The sequence below is a fragment of the Acanthaster planci genome, linkage group LG14 (assembly GCF_054643075.1).
Source record: "Acanthaster planci isolate LZ-2023a linkage group LG14, COTS_SCS, whole genome shotgun sequence".
Lineage (NCBI taxonomy): Eukaryota > Metazoa > Echinodermata > Asteroidea > Valvatida > Acanthasteridae > Acanthaster > Acanthaster planci.
Genome location: NC_141790.1, coordinates 6,669,598 through 6,692,096, shown reverse-complemented (window position 1 = coordinate 6,692,096; position 22,499 = coordinate 6,669,598). Strand labels below are relative to the sequence as shown.

Sequence of the window (22,499 nt, the reverse complement as noted above, 5' to 3'; positions counted from 1 at the left end):
TTTCCTTTTCTGCAACATATCTCACAGGACCAATGTTTATTTGCCCAGCAAAAGGGCTCTTCTCAATGTTAAATTAGCACACTTACAGTCTGCAAGCTCTCATCGTGTGGGCCATGCACGAACTAAACCTGCCTTTTACACAGCTGCATCTCACTACTCAGAACCATAGATTGAATGTGTAAAATACAATTATACCTTTCACACTACATGTAATCATATTTTTCAAGTCAATTTGATAATATTTGGTTGATAAAGTGATCCGCACCCAAAAACCAGTCTGTGAGAGTTTCTTTCATTCTCCAGTTGAGTTAATTCTGAACAAAGCCAAATTCAAATCTATGGATTCTTTTCAAAGCAGTCTGAATTGTAAATACTCATATATTTAAGTTATATACCTTCCACAAGTTAAAAATTGGAAGTGAAATGGAAATGACTCTATTTAGAAAGTGTATGACTGCTCCAATGGAAAGATGGTATATGCAAGAGTTCATAGTCTGTGCTACAAGTGACATGAGCAAGGAGTTTGGAATCCACAATAGGCCTATTACCTTTTTTGAAAAGCACACACAATTTCTTTTTCAAAATTAAACTGGCACCATATACATATATCCGACAAAGACAGTCTTGTTCAATTTTGTTAAACTTTGTCACTATGGGCAGTCCCTTTATTTCAAGCTGATTTGCTTTACTTCCATAACATCAATATTACATGTACTAAACAAGTGACTGCTCGAACCTCATCCTGGTTTCCTGAAACGGATCTTAAATGCAAGAAACTTCAGAAAGTAGCACACCTTAATATTCCCTGACCAAGTTTTCCAGCCCAGGCTTGGTGCTTGGTAAATCTCTAACAAGGAAAAGGTTCATTACGTTCTTTAATGAGAAAGATCTCAACCCTGAAAGAGCCACATCAACCACAAAAGTGTTTTATGCTGACAGCATATACCTGTATTGATTGATCGCATTGAGTGAATCCGGAGGCATCATTGAACACGTACAAGACAGGTAATATCACAGGCCAAGGCAATATTAACAGACACAAAACCTTACTTTTGTTTGGCTCTTATTTACTGAGAGACCCCAAGGGTTCATGTTTCCGATCCTATTAGTTTGTCACATGGATCCAATCGCAAAGCTAAACAAACTCAATACCACTTTCAACACTGACACAACAACAAAACACGTTTCATTTTCCTGCCTGTTCAATGAGGGTTAGACCTGCCCGGCCCCAGCACAAAACATGCTGTACTTTTTACTTTCCTCTCCATTCAAGAGAAATTGGAGCGATGAGGATGGTGGTATTTATGTTATGTCAATATCACATGTGCTCTCTTCAATCTTCCTGACTTATTCTTTTCGTGCTCAATTCACTTCTTCCCCCAGCAGAGAAAGTCCCCTCAAGATGTAACATCATATACAGACTCCAACTTTGCACAGTGACAGTAACCCATATGACCATTGCTTTACTCCCAGTATTGCAAAGTGTGGGAAGTCACTGTCAAGTCAACTTGCCAGCTCAATACCTTACATTTCTGGTTAGGCCAACAGGTATACCTTTGTCAAAAATAAGCACATTTGAAAGGTATTTTACTCTCCCGAGCAATTTTACAGCCAACTGGGACAAACGAGTCTGAAAGTCTGGTTATCATTTACTAACAATAAATATCACCACTCCCTAACATCTGTCTCACAAACATGAACAGGATTGTACTTCTTGTTTTTTCGATGGTTTCTTGCCAAGTTAAAAGAATCCTTCCTGAGTACCAGCTGTAAGTGGCTTATCACAAAATGGTACGAACAACCTTTTCTCTGAAAACAACTAAAAAATGCTCAGTTCATAAAAATTTTCAACTAGACAAAATTTGTAATACTTCAATGTCGTCCTACATGGCTAGGTACAAAGGGGTAGACCATTTGCTACAAATACAGGCGAGAGCTTTATCAAAGGACAGCAGATGGCCCATGGTGACTCTCACAGTATCTGGTGAAAATAAACACCGCCAACACCCATAAGAGGATAAGCCGAACATATAAATGTAATTAGACAGGAAAGACTACAAATTTTTCTTTAGCAGCACGACCCTTGAAGCAAAGGGAATCTTGTGAGCTGGCCATCTTACCCCATGAAACACTAAGGAAATTCTATCCATGTTAGCAGTGCAATGCCCTGTTCCATGAGACACCCATGGGATAAGAATTAAATCGTTTACTGCCATTTCAACTTAATGGAAATAGACAAAAAGTGGGAATGGTACAGAAGCCCCTGGAGCAATGTGTGTTGTTACAAGATTGATATAAGTTCCTAGGTAGACAATACATGAGGAGGTTTGCCACTGTTAGGTTGGTTGGGCAAACAATGCTAATCTGTCTCTTCCAATTACTGTCAGCCAGCTCCAGCCAAAGATTTCAACTCAAATGTCCTATCCAGACTTTTAGGAAAATTAATCACTCTTGATTCTCATACAGAGGTGTCCGCAGGGAAATGACATTCTGCAACCCACACACCTCCCTGATCTTCAAATATCATAAGACAACATGCCCTTATGATATTAAGTGAACTTATCTTTGACTACCATCTCCACAAGTGCTGGTGGCTAAAGGGAATAAGCATTTGTCTATTCAGTTGGTCTGCGCATCACAAATCAAGAACACTATTTTGAGAATCAAGCAGAGGGAATGAAAGGATGGAACCTCACATCAAGGTGACTAGAATTTCCAGATTATGTATAGATAAAAACTTACATGTGCTTACAAATGACACTCAGTGTTTTGTGATGGCAAAGCACAACTTGTCAAGATTGACCCTCTCCATTAGCTAGAGCAATGATCAATATTAGCAAGTAACAAGAAACTAATGAGTTTTGGAATCAATCTTCACATCAGTGTGTTTCATATTACCCCAATATTATAAGAAATGTTATACCTCATTTTCCTGCAGAAAATAATTTATTTGGATATAACCAGTTTAGGTGCAACTCTAAACGAGCCAGGGAGGGGGCAATTTTCATGCCTGCCTTCAGAAGTTTTTGTAGTGTCATATTGTCATTTTAAAACCGATTTTATTATTATTTATTAATTATCATTAATCATTTCTGGTAGTGACACCACAGATTCTTCAAAACCACCCTAGGCACTGTGGCTTGCAAGCCTGAAGAAAGACATAGAGAGGAGACAATGAGAAGCAGTTACTGTTTTAGAGGTGGGAGGAAAAGCCCGGAGGAATATTCTGAGTAAAACCCACAGAATCAAGTTGGGACTGAAAACCCAATCCATGTATGTGGACTGAGCCGGATTCAAACTCAGACTGAATAGCTGGAAGGCCAGGAAAGAGCCACTACCCCAACCTGACTTCCTTTTATGAAAATTGGATATACAATTCTCGCTAAAAGCCTACTTTTCCTAGACGAGACTATAAACTATAAATAATCATAACAAAAACCGTATACGTATATCAGGTCAAATTTGAACTTCACAGATAATGAATGTCTTTATATGCTTGCCTAGTTTAAAAAAGACTGGGCATGAGACAACTAAGATTGGGGCCCCTTCTCCAGTGGCGAGACAATCCCCCCTCAAAAAATGGCTCCCTCAGGGACAAGCTTCATTGCAGGATCTCTGCTGTCCTGTATATACAGTAAACCTTGACTTTTCAAATAGACAACTTTTCACAACCAATTGGCACAAAATGAAAAAGTTGACATAAGACAGTCATCTGTACAAGATTTCAGTGATATTTCTTACCATAAACCTATTTTTGCAAAACCCTGAAGCCCCATGAGAGAATGACAGTAGCTACAATGCAGGTCCTGTACCACTACCAAGTTAAAATATAGTCACCTTAATAGACTTAATACTTATTGTGTATGTGTACAAAATCATTGAGAAATCTGCTAGTTTAACTACAATGTGCTAACACTGTCTTAGTGCACTGTCACAGAAAATTGTTGAGGTTTTAAAAGCAGTTGAAAGTGGGCATTTTATCTGGAATTAAGCAACCAAATGTCTCCATACTGATCCTTTTCTTAAGCATTCTCAAAAAAATGTGCGTAATGGGTGGGAACTGGGGATTGCCTAATCTCAATTTCATAGAAATTACTCCAAATTTAGAAAACCATTTTCTTAGAAGAACCACAATTTTTCTAAATGGAAAGTTTGAGGCACTGCATAATTAACAAATTTGTTTGGTCTTATAGGCCATATTAGTTCTAGAACACAACTTGTTTCAAGGCAGTACTGGTGATCCTTTCTTCGAAATACCACAAGTCAAAGAAACAAAGGTATAACAAATACTTAAAAATGGGGTGTCATGTGGGATTTACACACATGTGCATACATATATGTGTTATATGTGAGGCATCAAAGGAACTCACGTGGTTACTTTGGTTGAGTGTTTAATTTCTCACATGGATATTTTGTAAAAATTCTTCCTCTATTTTGGTAATAACTCTGATTTCTTTAAATTCAAGGTAAATTTGTTCAGTAATAAGATGTTAGTTTTTAAAATTTACGGAGTTGAAGAATTGACATGATGCCATCCTTCCTTGACAAAACTTCATTGGATCCCCACAGACTGCTACATAAACCCAAGATGTGCATATACCAGGAATATTCCATCAGAAGAAAAATTAATCACCAGAGGACCTTCATCAAATGCAGACTAGTATCCATTGTACTTGATGACAATGAGGTGCCAGTGTGCTGTCACAATATCCCTATTGTTTGAAGACAATGGCCGCCCTTCATTGGAAAGCAGAGGACAACAAAATTGTCGGCACGATCCCCATAGCAATTACATTTGTGAAAGCAGTATCGCACCAGCCAGGCAATATTCCATCAATAAGTGTTGCCACCCAAATGTCTGCAAGTTACAGCGTTTCCAAGTTCCCCATTGTCCTTTCTGAAGTGTTCAATAACTACAATCTATTCCAGTAGAGGTGAGGCAGATGAGAGAAGACATGAATTAATGACAGTATAAAGATGGCACTGGCACATTACCAAGTAGTGCCAGGCCAAGACAAATTAATGATGGTTCTTTGAAGGAGGGGCTAATTCAAAAGCCTACATGTGCAATGAAAGTTAAAGTACACGGCCATTTCAAAATATCTCAAGACAACTCAAATGACAGTTGCATGTTTACACGGAAGGTAGACAGGAAAATTTGTGCAGTGAAAGGCAGGGGTGGGGACTTCAAATGCTTCACAGTGTTCCTTTGTTTAGTTCAGCCACGGTTCATCCATGATGAAAATAAATAACAGTAACTGCTTCTGAGTGCAGTCCACTAATTCAAGCCCATTGAAAACATTTGGAAGGCATTTGGAACCGTTTTCCAAAACCATATTTTTTTAGCCATTATGATCTCAGATGGAAGCCCAAAGAACCAGGGTGTTGATCCTTGGTCCTGGCGACGATTTACACAATCTCACCATTTTGGGGGCCAAACAATCTCCTTTTTCAAAAGATACTGTGGGGGCACTTTTCATGCTAATGAGCTGGGCAGAAATTCTCACTTGAATTAGTGGACCCTTTATTTACACCTTTTTATCATCTGACACCAAACAACACTAAATAGTTGAGAAGAAAAACATTTATCCAATGGCTTGTAAAATGTTCACCGTCAGCCTATAGGAATATACACAGTGCAAACTACCACAGACTGCCTATATATACTTTCTACTAGTGCAAACAGAATCTGCAATTAGCATCTGAAAAATACACTTTTCCACCCGAGGGGCTTCAACTAGCTGCTCCTACTGATAAACAAGGGTTACCCCCTTTGGTCAGGCACTGCCATCAGCGGACTGAGCGTATGATCAGTTGGAAAAATCTATAAGAACAAAACTAAATGATATCAGACAAAAGATTTGCCTAAATGCTTTGGATGTATATGTATGAGCACTTTTAGCACTTTTTAAGGGCTCAGGAAATTGTGAAATTTGAGTATCAAATACAAGAATTCTTGGTGGGTTGAGGTATCAACATACAAAGAAACCAAAGTTCTCAAGCAATGAATCATTTTTTGCGATAGGCTGCATAAACACTGATTGTTGATCAACTTTTATCCAGAAAGTAGGGTCTGGCAGGAGGCCCCCCCCGGACTCTGATTTTAATGTGACCCTAGTGTGCGTTACTAGATCTGCAATTTTGCCTGAACGGAAACTTCTGAAGATACCAGATAGGATCCAGTTTGGATTTTACTGTTTGTTTACATGTGGAATGCAAGATTTTAGTACTCGAAATTGACTATTTGTCATCTCTGAATCTTCACAATATGCACTGTTAAAAAAAGTCTGGGCATTTTGGTGGGTCGGGCTGGGACGATCGATCAACTTCTTTGTTTTATGCTGCCTACTAATGGATTTTTTCTGAGTCATAATAACTGAATACAAGCTTTGTTTGAATTAACCACTGTAATTTTGAATGGATACAGCATTAGGGACCATCACATGAATCAAATGTTACATCATTATTCTTGTCATTCATTCGACAACTGTTTCCTAAATGGGGTGTGGTTAGACTGAAAAAACAAACATGTAACTAGTTAAAATTGGAACTACTTAGGCTCAACAAAGACAACTGACTGCAGATGGACTGATCAAACCTATAACATTAAGAATACTTAACTGTCACCACACTGTTATACACTATTCTGACAGTCTCCAAGCTTGGAGATGATTCTAAGGGAACTAGTCATGTGCTCTTCCTTTCTTTGTTTAGCCAAAGTTATTAGAGAGTGAACCAAGTGGTTTATTTAAAGAAAAAGCTACAAATTATTTTAACTATGCCAGAGACTGGTTCTTCCTCACTTTCAACATTAACAATGCTAACACAGATCCCCTTCATTGTGCATCACTGTGCAGTTTGAGGTTTTGTTGCATTACCTGGAACTTGACTCTGAGAAAAATCAGCTGGAAGTCCCAGGTGTTCTCCGATGTGTTCCCCAGTCCCTGTGAGGTTCCACCATGTTCCCCAGTCCCTGTGAGGTTCCACCATGTTCCCCAGTCCCTGTGAGGTTCCACCATGTTCCCCAGTCCCTGTGAGGTTCCACCATGTTCCCCAGTCCCTGTGAGGTTCCACCATGTTCCCCAGTCCCTGTGAGGTTCCACCATGTTCCCCAGTCCCTGTGAGGTTCCACCATGTTCCCCAGTCCCTGTGAGGTTCCACCATGTTCCCCAGTCCCTGTGAGGTTCCACCATGTTCCCCAGTCCCTGTGAGGTTCCACCATGTTCCCCAGTCCCAGGTGTTCTTCCATATGTTCCCCAGTCCCTATGTTCTGGAGTTATTCAAGTATTGGTTAACTTTTGATTTCTACTCCAAATTCAGGGTATGGTATCTAGAACATCAGAATCACATCATTCTACAATCTGGACAAATCTTGTTGAGCCTCCAGCCCCCAGACCCTGTCAATGCTGGGTTAATGCGTGCGGTCTGCGCGCCGGCTGGACATGACACCATTGACCGGGATGTGGGGGAGGGGGCTGGAGAGTGTTTAGCTATTGCCAAGTGTCCCAACAATTTTGTCCAGGATGGTACATGTATACAGTTTTCAGCAACGTATTTGAATGCATCTTTATCCCTTGATACACAAATCCTTGTGAATCATGCATGACTGACTCAAAATAAGGCCATAATGAAGTTCATACGTTTCAGCAGCAGGAAGATGTTGCCTTCTCTAGAAAGCTTTGCAACAAAGATTGTGCTATATTCCCTTGCAAAGTCATCGTCTTGTAGTCAACATTTATGCACTGCAAATCCAGTCATTCATTCAATAGTTCGTATAGCACCAGCCAAGAATGAAGTACCCCCTCTATACACTACAGAGGCCCAGATCTGAGTCCACTAATTCAAGCCCTATTGAAAACAGTGAAAAATCAGCACTGTTCAGGGCGAAATAACAAGCATACCAACACATATTGAAACACATATTAAATTATTGTCTGGCCCCCAATCTTTCAATTTCTTTTCAATTTTTTGTGGGTTAACCAATTACATTTTTAGTTATTCCCACAAAGGAAAAATCCCCCTGAAAAGTAATTTTTCCAAAGTCTGCTTACAGCCATTTTTCAAGCGGTAACCCTCAACTTTCTCGACACTTAGGATCATTTTTAACCATATTTGCTTGCCATTCTGCTCTCATATGAAAGCTCAAAGACCCAGGGAGTTGATCTTGGCACTGATTTGCACAATCTCCCCGTTTTGGGAGCCATATAATTTCCTTTTTCAAAAAATACTAAGGGGCACTTTAAATGTTAATGAGCTGGCCAAAATTCTCACAACAATCTGTGAAGAAAGGTATGAAAAACCTACACCATAAAAAGAACCATCTCAGGAACTTGTACTTAACATCACATGGCCGCTAAGTGACCGTGGCATACAACTCTTTGTAGGTCTGTCATTAGGGGCCAGGTCTATCAGGTAGGTGTAGCAGATGGTCCTGGGTACCCTGCCACATTCAGGTAAGACTGGAGCAGTCACAAAGGTGGTGCCAGTCATGTGGTGGGGTGTCTGCTGGCAGGGAGCAAGATCTGCCATGCTGGAACTCTTAGGAAGCCAGTTGACTTGGCCAAGAAGTTGAAGTCTCCTCCTCCAAACAGTACACACAACTCCGAGCACTACTATTTCTGGAACAATGATAATAAATTTTTGGCCCTCTCGGATGAGAAATTCAAACTCAGATTTTATCTAGCAAAGCACACATTCAGGAGCTGTAAAGTCCAACATCTCCAAAACAATTCAAAGCAAGTGCAATGATGGGTGCATTCAAGAGTCCAATACATATAGAAGTGGTATAAGCATACCCTGTCTATCTTTATCATTGATAGTATGCATATGTATGCACAGTTTTGCATTACTGAAAGTGCCCCTGGTGTCTTGCCAGAAAAAGATGGGATATTGGATGAATAGAAATTAGTATCCTAAAATCTCTCCAGCACATGAAAGATTGTTTGGCATTTTACATGGCATTTACACTGTGAATACATATAGCAGCCTAATTGCTTCATAATGCACTCAAGTGAGAGGGAAGTATCCAGCATTTTGCAAGCTATGGATTTCTCACAGATGATGTATCTACATGCACAATGGATTACCAAGAATGAGCTGACTGCATATGTAGCAAACAAAATGCTCCAATTTGCCCAAACAAACTCCAAAGTCTTCTTAAATCACCACCATTAGAGATGCATACAAAGAAACAAAGAATACATGACATCCAAGTACTAGTATGTAACCATTAAAGCAAGTAGGCTATTTATTTTTACATCATATACTTAGTACACTAATGTTGATAATAGAATACAAAAAATCAATTATGAAATTGACCCCTCCACTATGGAAAGGGAAATCATTTGCAGCATTCTGTCAACTTATTCTCACAGTCGGTGTTTTTCCCCACTGTACACAAGTACATAATAGCTGTCACAAAAAATGGATTGCCTGACAAAGATACTTCCGTTTGTTGACAATGGAGTTGTCTCCCTCCACTGTAATAATACCCTTGCGTGTGATATGCTTCAATGTGTACGACGCAAACAACTTTTGTGCCATTGAAGGCAATTATAATAGTATTTTATGATCCATTCAAAACATCTTGTTGAAACGGTTCTGATAAAAGGCCTTGACTGTTTGGGATGAATACTGAAGTTGCCTGCCAACAGAAGAATAGAATGATGCCTTAACATTGTTCCCCTTGCTTGCCCCATTCAGACTGAATATATGTCATTACTGTGGCACCAAAAAGGGCAAATTTGCACTCCCTATATAGAAAATAAATGGGACACAAAACTTGATGCCTGTTTTCTCTAAGGGGGAGCCCCCCGAGGCACTTCGTACAGACAGGTGCAACAAGCCAACTTTTTCTGTGTGAGAAAACACCCCAAATTTGTTTTTTCCATGGGCATTGGTCCTTAACTGAAAAAGTCAAAATCTTCAATGTGCTAAATATCTAATCGCCAACAGACTGTGACAGGCTGCATTGTCAGTTAATCGCTTCAAAGAGAACTATTTTGCTTCTCATTTATTTCCAATTCAAAAGAGAAATGCTGACTCAGGCCAGCCTGCCAAACAACCATTTGTTCCAATGAAAAGAAAAACAAAATTGTCCGTGGGATGTTCTTTTGTCTTCCTAAACACAAAGTTGAGTTAGATGTAAACAGAGTAAATCCTTTCCGGCCTGATGTGTGCTTTGTTGCTTTCACAATAATCATTGTGCTAAAAAAAGACAGAAAGAGCAGTGTGAATAAAACTTGTATGGTAAAGAATTTGTTTACTTGTAAAATTCTGTCAACTGTATTCAATTCACAAATTTACATTCTGTTTTGCAGGAGGTACAGTATTATTTTTGCCCAAAATTTCAACTTATGGATAAAAGCAAGGTATAGTGGCCTCATTTTCGTATACACTTCAATGCCACAACTACTGATTTTTAAAAACAATTTGGACAATAGCTCTATGAAATTTGTTAACTGTAAGCTCATTCTTTTTCCACACTCTGGCCTCTGGGTGTGCACACTCTGGCCTCTGGGTGTGCACACTCTGGCCTCTGGGTGTGCACACTCTGGCCTCTGGGTGTGCACACTCTGGCCTCTGGGTGTGCACACAGAGCAATATATCAGTGCACCCCCACCTCCAGATGTTTCCAACTTTGAGTGTGTATACAGAACAATTAGAGGATTAGTATATTTAAACATCCTCCGAAGGTGAGTCATGGCACCCTTGATGAGTTGCTACGTACAGATAGTCAGATCACTTTTTACAAGATCCTCCAGCATAAAGTGATCCCTGGTGCATGCTGCTACACAGAAAGTTCACCTTTTGGAGAAATCACAAAGCTTGGAGAAGCAAGTTACATAATAAACACCTGAAATTCTAATAAAGTATACAGGCCTATTTCAAGCATTACTCCCTAACTGGCCCAAGGATTTGTATTTGGTGAAAGGTGTTTTTATTGTGCCAGTTCCTTTGATGATGATGGGCCTTTCACAATTCTGTGTGGTAGAAAACAGGATCCTCTCTTTAGTGTTACATTTGACCATGGATATGGGATGAATCCTAAGGGCTACTGGCGATTAGGGGAAATAAAAGTCATCAAATATTCAAATAAATGTACACAGATAAACATCCAAATTAAAGAAATGAATCAACCACTTCAGGCAAGCTGACAAGCAGACAGACGCTCACCATTTCTGTATATGGATTTCTGCATATCCAGTAAATGCCTGCTATGTGACCTTATACGCATGCTCATTTGCCATTTGACTTCCAGCAAATTGGTTTAGAGGATGCATGACTCAGATGTATGCTGCTAACTTCTATGCAAGATTCTTGGCAGATATTCCCTTCCCCCAAATAGCAGCATAACTCCCCTACCAGTGAATTACTAATTGCTTCCTTGTAAATACTACTTCCTAGTAAGCAAGCACCTTACTGTTTCCCTTGCTGCATGCCTTAGCTACCCTTCCCCATATACATATATTTGCATCCCTCCTTCCCAAACAATGTTCAATACTTTATTTTGCTTACTGTCAAGTAAAAAGATTACTTGTGACTCGAGATTTTTCAGTATTCATATTTGAGACACTTAAGAAACATTGTCAACCACTTTTCATTCATAAATCAACCAATACATTTAACCCATTTCTTGGCTTTTCTTACATAAAGTTTTTACTACTTTAGCCGCACGCATAGACATTGACAGTGTCTAAAAAAAGGTGAAAAGTGTGTGGGAATTGAGAAATACAAAACAACTGCCCTGCTTATTAAAGTATGAGGATAAAAAATGAAGCAGACCAAAGGCTGGACCAATGCAGCTCTTTTGTTACCCCTGGGGGCTGATGAATGCCTAGATGAACTCGCTACTTGTTGATGTTTTCAGCGCCAAGTGTAGCTGAACAATGCTTGTTAGTCAAGCATGGCAGTGCAACACTGTGGCCATACAATGGGAATCGCAGTGTGGGGGCCGGTTACTGATTTCAATTGAACACAGTCTACCTACAACTGCCTACAGTTGTGTAGACCAACATGGCGGGCACTTGACTGATTGCTTTGGTCAAAATATAGCAGGAAAATGTCCAGATACATGTAAGGACCTTTGACTTAAAGAGTTTAGTTTAGTAAATAAACAGAAGTAAGGCAACAGACATGGTCCTCAAGATGAATGAATAATGAATAACGAATGAAGGTACACAATATGAAGGCACATGCACCATTTTTTGCATGGATCAAGTTACCGACAACACATCCTACCCAACATCCGGGCATTATGCAGGTCTAATAATGAGACTTTATTTTAGATTCTAATAATTGAAGGTAAGCAGGAAATTTAGCCATGGTCTGTGGTCCTATGGTTACAGTGTCAGACCCATCTGCAGTATCCTGAAGAGTTGAACCCCAACTTGTGTTCCTGGAAAAGACATTTTACTTACAACTGCCTCTTTCAATATTTATCAGCACTATACATACATGCACCACATCATTCTTACAACATCATGCTCATCAACTGGGCAATAATAGGTTGATGAAACATTAGGCCAGGAAACAATACTTATGTCAACAGGGGCTTAAAAGTTCAACAGTGCACGCCCTTTAGGACAAAACTCATTCAAATGTGTGAAAATCTTGGAATTTTACAAAGACAGATGTAAGCATTTTTATTTTTGTATTTTTAATTGGATGCTACCAAATAGTTGGGGAAAAGTGGCAATAATCACAAGTTCATGGCTCATCACTGGGGTAACCACCTGGAGTGAGCTCTAGAGAAAAAGGTCATGCCAATCAAAGAAACCAATTCATTGTGCCATTTACTTTTACATTTGACATTACAATCCAGTTTTAGCCATCACTACAAGTTACAACACTAAAATCAGCGCATAACCGCATCATGGGCAAAATCAAATGATGAAATACAAATACTCAGATATGGAAGACCAATAGAACGTCCAACACTACTCTCCACGAATGCTGCTAACCTGAACAGATTGGTTGGATTACAGGTGTGAGCCTTCCTAGGCTTTCTCTCCTCATTGCCAGCTATTCTGTCTTATTAATAAAACACAGGCATAAAGAATACACAACAAAAATGTCACTGTCACATCTACGTACCCTCCACAAATTGCCACCAGGTTTCACTGTGCATGTTCAATAGAGTTGGAAATAGCATTGGGTGTTAAAGCTATTCCCAAGATAAACACAACAATAAGGACAATCTTTCGGTTTCAAAGGCAATACGCCTGTATGTGTGTGTTGCCATTGTTGGTCTGACATGAGCTACAGCTTGAATGTTGGTATTTTGTCTCAGGGTTCCAAGCCAGGGTCTGGCCAGTTACCCTGTTTACCATTTTGAACAGCTTGCTAATCCCTGCCCATTCAAAGACCCCATCATCATTACAAAGATGCCATGTGTAATCATTCAGCCCTGTACTCTACACAAGTGCTCTCCTATCTTACAAAGGACTGTACAAAATAGTGAAATATTTCACAATTTTCATTTTTTTTAAGTGGCATATGGTCAATGAGTATTTTTGGACTTTTGTGTAAAACAAATCTGCTGTGAGAAATGGATCCATGCAATGAAGTGTGAGAGAATAATATCTATGCTGTTACCGACATCCTTCCAACAACGAAATATAAAAATGAATCATTACAGATGCATGTGATATACCTGATTAAAAGGCTTAAAAAAAGACATATTGAATGGCTTGAATTTTCAAATTGTTAGCCTATAAATACATACTTCAAAGTATCACTGCAAAGTACAAGCAAGTAACACTAGGTAGGCCCTCAAGGAAACTAAATGCTAGTCATCTTTAATCATCCTCACTGCAATGACGATGTTTCATACAATCAGTATTTCATCCTCAATTATTTCTTCCCCTCTGGCACTAATCTGTTATATGCATTGCAATGAGGTGACCATTTTGGCGATGGCTAGTCTTTTATCGGGACAATCTGATTCAAGTGACACTCTTTGATTCATCTGTTTTGGTATGTATGGCTTCAGAGTCAGGACCAGGATCTCTGACTTCTCTTTGGAGTTTGTAAACAAAGATGTCCCTAATGATTAAAAATAGTGTAATAAAGATGCAGACGCACATAAAAATGTTCCCATGTTTAATTCAACTAGACATTTAAAAACCCATGATCAATAAAAACATATGTTGCAATGAAGATACAGTAAAGTTTTATCCATACTTCGAACAACATAAATGCAAATACCATAAATAATGCTATACAGTTATTTCGGAGAAAAAGGATAAACATATAGATTGCAAATAAATTGCATACAGTCAGTCAACATCAACCCACTGCTACCAAATTTTATTAGTTTTTTTAAATATGTAACTACTACCTACAAAATTATATAACTGCTACCCACCAGGGTTATTTTTGGCCAATTTTGAAACACATATATCAGCCAAATATATGAAGATTGTCAAACAACATTTGTACAACTGTCATTTATACAATATTTGTACATGTTAGTTTTTACCATCACTTCATATTTTGCAAGACTCTATGGCCCTCCACAAAGCGAAATTTGCTGCAATGACAGGCTCTGTACAGTAGTCAAGTTCACATTTAGTGTATGGTCCACCTCTGCAGGACTTGGCAGACATTGTGTATACATAACATATGGCAAAGGAGACAGGTATGCATACCATTGCCAAAGACTCAGGGAAAACTTGATGATTTCACCAGTCAGTTGTCACCGCAAAAACATATTACCAAGTCACGATAACACATCCACTGGCATGAGCTTATACAATGTCTCAAAAAGTGAATGAAAATAAACTGAAAATGGAACGTATTCACTTGCTAGATACAATTATGATTTCATATACAAGTTACATAGTAGTTGTTTTGTAACTTATGGCAGGCGTTAATGCTCATATCCTGTTCTGTTCAAATGGTAAAGAGTTTCATTTCTGGTCATACCTTAAGTGTTGCCATTCTTGGTTTGACATGGGAGAAATGCCCAACTTGTATTATTAGGGTGCAGACCACTAATTCAAGTGAGAATTTCTGACCAGCTCATTAGCATTAAAAGTGCCCCCACAGTATCTTTTGAAAAAGGAGATTGTTTGGCCCCCAAAATGGTGAGATTGTGTAAATCGTCGCCAGGATCAACTCCCTGGGTCTTTGAGCTTTCATATGAGGGCAGAAGGGCTGAAAACTATGGTTGAAAAATGGTCCTAAGTGCCCCAGAAAGTTGAGGGTTGCCACTTGAAAAATGGCTGCAATCAGACTTCGGAAAAATCACTTTTTGGTGGGTGATTTTGTTTTGTGGGAATAATTAAAAATGTAATTGGTTAACCCACAAACAATTGAAAAGAAATTGAAAGATAAGTGACTAGACAAGAATTTCATTTGTGTTTCAGAAATCTCAGGGATGTTGGCGTGCATGCTATTGGGCCCTGAACGGTGCTGATTTTACACTGTTTTCAATGGGGCTTGAATTAGTGGACTGGACCCATTAGTGAATCATGATGGCACTGTGGCTGTTTCCAAAACTTGTCATTAAGCTTTCACATTTTGCTAGAAATTTCAGGTACACAGAAAAAGTCTATTTGACCTCCAGTTACAGGGAAAAGGCCTACATACTGCAGGGGGACTTGCATCATTGTTTAACAAACTAGAAACACTGCTGGAAAGATACAGCCTTTTTTTTTTAAAGTCCTTGAACTATTCGTTATTTCTATGTTTTCCTTGTAGTAAATCAAATCTATTTCTCACAGTCAGGATGTCAATCCAACACACAATGTATGCACTCTTTACTATTAACCCTACAGTTTGTTTCCTTCAAGGTGGCCATTCTTGAAATCGTTGTGCAGATACATACAAAATATACATGTACTGTGCATGTATGTCTGCAGAGCCAATACCAGAGTTTTCTAGGAACTAACCAAACTTGCAGAAATTTCCTGGTCTGTCAGGAAGCATATTTCACTATCTCAACTTGGAATGAAGCCACCTGCAACTCAGTCATCTTATGTGTGGACATCAGTCAATGACACAAGCCCTGCTATTAATATGTGACACCATCTCTACTGAAACCCACTGTTGATGGATCAAAAGAACTTTCACCTAAAGAAATCAAGATAAAGGTCAAGCAAACTAGAAAGGCTGACAAAACTTTGAAAACATGTTGTGTGATTATCCCAAATAATAAACATAATGTACACTTATCACCTAGTGATGACAAATCGGAGTGTTCTCACAAAGACGATAATCCAAACGCAGCCGAGGGGCAACCCATGACAAACAGAATCAGCGTAGAGTGAATAGACAAGCAATGTCTAGGTTAAACCATCAGTTTAAATCCAGCTCTATCCACATAAACAGATGGAAAGAATTAGACCCTGGCAAAGTTAAGTTTTCTGAATTCGGCAAGAAAAAAGGACACTTAAAGACACTCCAATGACTGTGGGGTGCGACACAGGGGCAGTTTGGAGAGCAATGACTTACACCCCATGGAGGCTAATGTTGGTATAATGCGCATCCAAACTACAGCGTTTCACCTAGAGCAACAACGCACCTCTGCATTTTACCCAACATGACATTCTGTTGTGATGGTGTCATAGCTCACCCAAATGATGACAGGACTGGTGACAACTCCCCCCCCCTTTCCCTCAGTGGGTGAAGGCAGAGGGCCAAAACTTGCCAGGGGGTACATCCCACCATCTGGTAAAACCATGCAACGATACAGTTAGAATGCTTGGGTGAAGGGACAGGACAAGCAAATTTATACAACTCACAGGAGGCGTTTAGTATTATGTACTCTCCAGATGTGCAACTGGACCATTCACAATGGATGACACTTCGGATACAATGACAAGTTGTGTGGGTGCTGAGTGTATTATTTACATGGGTGCTCCGTACGTAGATGTTTAGGTCTTTTGCTGAGTATCGCATGAAAACTGTATTTGTGTTAAGCAACCACTGCAGCTGTTGTCACATTTTTAATGAATAAAGACTACTGCTTCAAATCATTTTGAAACAGAGAACAGCAAAGGCAAAGTTGTTGTACCGCAAATCCTTAACTCTGGAAGCCATCATAAGCATATACTCTGATTAGATGATTCAGGTGCAGGAATCAAAGTGCAAAGGAAGGTGTCCTGATCAGGAAGGTATCCTCCAGTCTCTAGTTATCTTTGACAAACAGTTACACATCACCAGACAGGCTGAGCAGCTAGGGTTTATAACAAGATGGGAGCTGTAGAACATGTAACAGTAATCTATGATGTCAACCATATTGGACAGTAGCAGGTCCCTCAAGTTATGTCCAACCGTCATAAATGAATTATTGGGTAGCTTCTTAGTTGAAATCATGAGTATAGAGCAGTCACGTGTCAAGGTGAAACACATATCACAATTAACACAGCATGATGTGCACAATGCAGAGAGAGTGTACTCCAACATAGCTATTAGCAATCTCATTTGTCCAACCAAAACAGCTGCATTTATAATCAATGCTTACACAGTGACTGCTGCACTGTTTAATGCATGTTCTGCAAAGAAAATGAGAAATTGCACATTTCTGACTTACAGGTGTGATATTAATAATTTCTGACACTGTGACATGAGTTCAATACAACCTCAAGAAAGCATACCACCAGAGACGATTGCACTCCTTAGGTGAGACCAACCCAATCTTCAACATCATAGCAGTCTACAATTGTTAAAAGAAGTTTTCCGTATTGCATTGATCATCAAAGGTCCAGGTCCATGCATGCGTGTGTGTACAAGCGTGCTTCCTTAGAAACATTTGCTGAGTACGAACACTGCTGACTTCAATACATATGCTATTGAAGTTTACATCTGTCATTCTGCACATGCTTCCCTACATTCATTCACATTCAAGATGTGACATGCTATGGTTAACTTCCCTGCATCTCTCCTAGCCTGCCCTAGTCTCTGGTAGTCATTAACACAATACAAAATGGATGACTGCAAACAAATTTGGTGTCATTGGTCACCATGGGGCACAATCACAATGCTGGTGTATCCTCTGGCAAAATTTCTCCCAGAATGATTATAGCCCACCTTTGACCATACATCTTGACTTCTGACAAGAGAAGAATCGGTCTCGAAAGTCGTCAGGTATGGTGTGGCTGGGGGGAGGGGGAATGACCTCCCAGTTGGAATGCTACATTCTCGGTTGACCTGGTTGTTAGACAAAAATGAACAATTACAAAATGTACCCGAGTGCACATCACAGAAACAGTCGACTGTTGATGCGACAATAACAATTTGTCTCCCTGTTTGATTTGCAGAAATCTCAAAGAAAACCAAGAATCAGTTGACTGGCCCTAGCAGAACACATTGTGCAATGCAATTTACTCCCTCCACAGAGCCAGTGCATCACTGCTGCTGTTACCCTCTTTTGTTCCTAAACAAAATACAAAGTGAATAAAATGGTTTGTTACACAGGCCCCTGGGCTAGGGGGGTTCGAGGGGGTTCAAACAAAAAGAAAAAGAACCCACTCGCTTTGGAGTTCTGCTCGTTGGTAAATACACATTTTTATTATACAGTAATTTTTGGAATACAACCTGTGGCTTATATGTTGATTCTCACACTGAAAATGTCCCTGTGGCTTCTATGGCAACATTTGAAGAATGAAATCAGTCACTGAACACCATGCCATGCCTCAGCACAGCCTAACTCTGGGCAGCCACCACCGCGTCCAGCCATGCGTGTAAGCAGCACAGCACTACTGACACAGGGACAAGGCAGTCATGTTTCTGTTGGAAGCTGCTTCCATTGGCTCTACTCACGTGCTGGAAATGAAAGAAGCCTGTCCAGAGAGACTAAATAAACTTGTAATGAACCATTGGAACCATTCACATCTCACAAATCACACGGTACATCTGTTCATTTTTGTCTTTTTTGTTGTTTATTACTTCATTGGTTATTTGGGTACTGTTAGAAAAAAAAGCTGCTGCATAACACATTCAGCAAGGACACTAATCCAGCCCTCCAATATTGGTAACTTTGAGGACTTGAGAAAGTTAAGGTTTAATGACAATGCTTGTAGACGATAACACTTGAAGATTGCATACCCGAAAGGGAGCGGACCCTCACGTTTGGCACCTCAAATTTTCGTTTCTAACGTCTGTGTGTGGAGCAATATTTTTTACCTCCAATCTCACAAAAGGTGAAATTTAATCAACCTCCAAATATTCTGATTCATAAATGTAGACTTAATATACCCACTCCAAAGGTCTGATGAAATTTAATTTTGGCTTGATTTTCCGATCTATTTTCTTCAAAGTGTAAAATGAACTCTTCTCAATACGCCCCAAATATTTTATTTTACAATATTTAGTTGAGTGAGTAGAGGTAATAATGATTTACTAGAATTTATCAATTTTATAGAAATTCTGAAATTCTTTTTTGTGGGAGGGGATTTTATGAGATTTTTTAATAAAAGTGTTCATATCATTCGCTTTTCACCCAGCACCCAATTTAGGACACTGGGTAACAAGCAAGTTCATACCAGGCCAATTTATGACACCATGAATATTGAAAACTGACATGCAAGTCTTAAACGCATCCTTTGGTTTGTAAAAAAAAATGCAACTTGTTCCAAGATACATTACGATAGGCTTTTGTATAAAAATATGTGTTCACGGTGCCAAAAGTTCCAATTCTGGGTCTGATGAACACCCCCCCGTCTCTGGTCAGGCAACAGATTTGTTACATACACGTATGCAGACGACACTCAACAAAGCTAATACAATGTACATGCATTAAAAAACACAATGCAGCGATTGAGTGAAAATGGCCAATATCGTCAATACTCAATGCCACAAAGACTGCATCTTTGAATGTAATCTACATGCACCTTGCCAACAAAGAAAGGAGCATGGCAGAATGTGAACACCTTCAAACAGTTTTATAGGTCTTCCTCCATATAGCCTACAATCTATTTATGAATTTCAACAATCCATCTGATGACAAAAGAATGGGCAAGACAAAAATTGTCAGATTACCTACCTGTAGTCTTGTAAACAGTACTAAATCATATATGTAAACCAATTAAAAGAAAAAAGAACCAGAATAGAATAAAAATTCAGCATAATTCAAATTTTGGGTGACCTTTATATATATATATTCAGAGACAGAAATATTCTGTTGCATGGATATTGAAAGTCACCATTATGTATACCGACACCATTTTCATGAAGAACCACACATGTAGATTTTGAAGAAAAATTGGTTTTGAGATAATGGCCATAGACCTTTCTCCTATTCCAAAACTGCAAAACATACTAATGTAGAACAAGTTAATGCAGTAAAAACCCTCAAGTGATTCTTAGAGAGGTAAACTTTTGCCTGAACCAAGTAATTAAAATGCAGAAAGTGATTCATTAGCTGAAACCAATAAGTAAAGCTACGCATCCATTCATGAAATTGAAATTCCTACATTCTGGCAGTTCGATGTATTTTTTCATAGGGAAGGAGCATGCATGTTTACGCATGCGCCACTGAGAATGAAACAAAGATGTGTATCTCTTCAGAAGACATTTTGCCCTTTCTTTATTCTACTTTTCCATGTAATTTGCATTTCTCAACTGCATTAATAGCACAGATTTTCATTGACGTGACTTCTGTAAGAAGTTTAGTGCAACTATACTGCTTACTTTACTTACTGTGGTTAGAAATTCATAGCTTTACAGAAGTGGCACCAACATTTATTCTACTGATGAAGAAATTAGAAGATGCATATACGTGTACATGTATGGTTCCTTAATGGAAGAGATTAAAGCAAGAGAAAAAAAGGATGTGCATATACAATGTACATGTATTTCCTGTCCATTTCTGTTTAAATTTAGACAAGATTCTGGACCACAGGGTTCTAAAAATAGTGTAAATGTGACTTGAGGAGGCAACGACTTCTGGATGACTCTGGGTTAATAAACCAATCCGTCTCCATTCATTTCTATTTGTTGGACGTGGAATCAGTCGCCAGGGAGCAGCCATAATGAAATGATTTCAAAGTCGGTCATTTTGACCCATCACATGCCGACAATCCTGGAATTGTCTGGATTAGAATGGGGGGAGAGTGATCAATCATCTGAGAACACAGGAGTGTATCCAGTAGGCATGTGGTATCAATCATTACCCCTCAGTGTCTTCTCTCTCAGAAGGAGGGCCACCATCATTCAAACAGGCATCATGTTGCTACAACATCTATCCATCTTACCTGTATTTTATTTTAGACTTTTATGACTTACTCTAGAGATGTCTGCTGCTCGGAGTCAAACCGCTCATCCCAACTGATAAACAATAAATGCTGAAATCACGATTGTTTGTGCTTTATCGACAAAACAGCTATGAGGTAATACAATGTTAAAACTACAGATAATTTCTAAGTTTTCTATATTTATATATATAATATGCAACAAACAAAATAACTCTACCAATTTGTTTTGGACCACACGGAAGGCTACAAATCCTAAAGTGTTCTAATACAGATATTTCAATAGCTTATTCCCTTAGCTGTGCTCAAATTGTTAAATGCATTTTTTGCGGGGGGGGGGGGAGATTTTCTGTCCATGTACAAATCTACATCATTTGGCTAGTTTACAAGATTAACAGTAATGAAATAATCTTTTCAAACTCAAACGTGCAAGTGTGCAATATTTTGTAATGCATGTAACAGATGATAACAGCAAGGAGGTAATGGGAAATGCGGTAGGCAACATGGGATACACACTCCCCCAATTTTTTTTTTCACCTGGATATTTTTTGTTTTGTAAACAACTTAGGTCTTGGTTTACCAAAAGTTGGACAATCTTCATCCTGTGTGGAAATTTCAAAAAGACTGCATTCAACCTAGTTCATGAAACAACTATTTGATAAGCCCTGAACTGAACACTTGTTTGCTGAATCACAACCTGGGAGCTTTTTATTCTTCTAGGAGGTGCACAGCTCAAATGCTTGACAACTTTATGTGATAATCATAGCAATTTCTCTGAAAAATTTGGAATTCAATATTCACAGTTGGCAAAAGGTTACTCACAAGTTTACCTAATCAAGATAAAGTGTCCTAGTGACTGTGTGTCCCACCAGACTACTTACGCAAACCCCTTGATACATGTATCTCATGCTAACACATCCAAAGACTCCTAGTCGCCACAGCACACAGGAGGGTAGATAAAGATGCCATCCTCATCTCTTGTATGTAGACCTGTTTTGTCAATGAGCTTGGAACAATCCATCAACTGTTCCCAGTCCTCTCTGTATGCACCTGCTGCAAAATTTGCACATTATGGTGATTAGTCAACAGTATTACAGTGGTATTTATAAAAAAAAATACAAGCAAAGTGCTGACTACAAAATTGAACCTGCTGCCAGTAAATCTGGGGGAGGGGGAAATTTGGACCTCAAGGCTTCATGAGGATGTGGTTCACTGATTTGGGATGAATGGTACATTACATCGATAGAGACCGGCTGAGGAAGCAATCTGTTAATTGAATTGCTTACAATGTACATGTACTCT

The 22,499-nt window shown here is 39.1% G+C and overlaps 1 protein-coding gene across 25 annotated transcripts in view; it reads right to left on the bottom strand.

The window, feature by feature from the left end:
• The window catches only part of LOC110985288 (uncharacterized), a 58,607-nt gene continuing 36,108 nt past the window's right edge, over nt 1-22,499 (bottom strand). For 18 of the 25 annotated variants that reach the window (XR_015427752.1, XR_015427753.1, XR_015427765.1 and 15 more), the window contains one exon: nt 1-22,250. Coding sequence is in view for 1 of the 25 variants with exons in the window: in XM_087146167.1 (XP_087002293.1) it covers nt 6,837-7,193 (357 nt within the window). In the remaining 24 variants the exon portion in view is untranslated. The remainder of the gene's footprint in view (nt 22,251-22,499) is intronic. The other 7 variants (XR_015427766.1, XR_015427749.1, XR_015427747.1 and 4 more) reach the window with 3 other exon arrangements.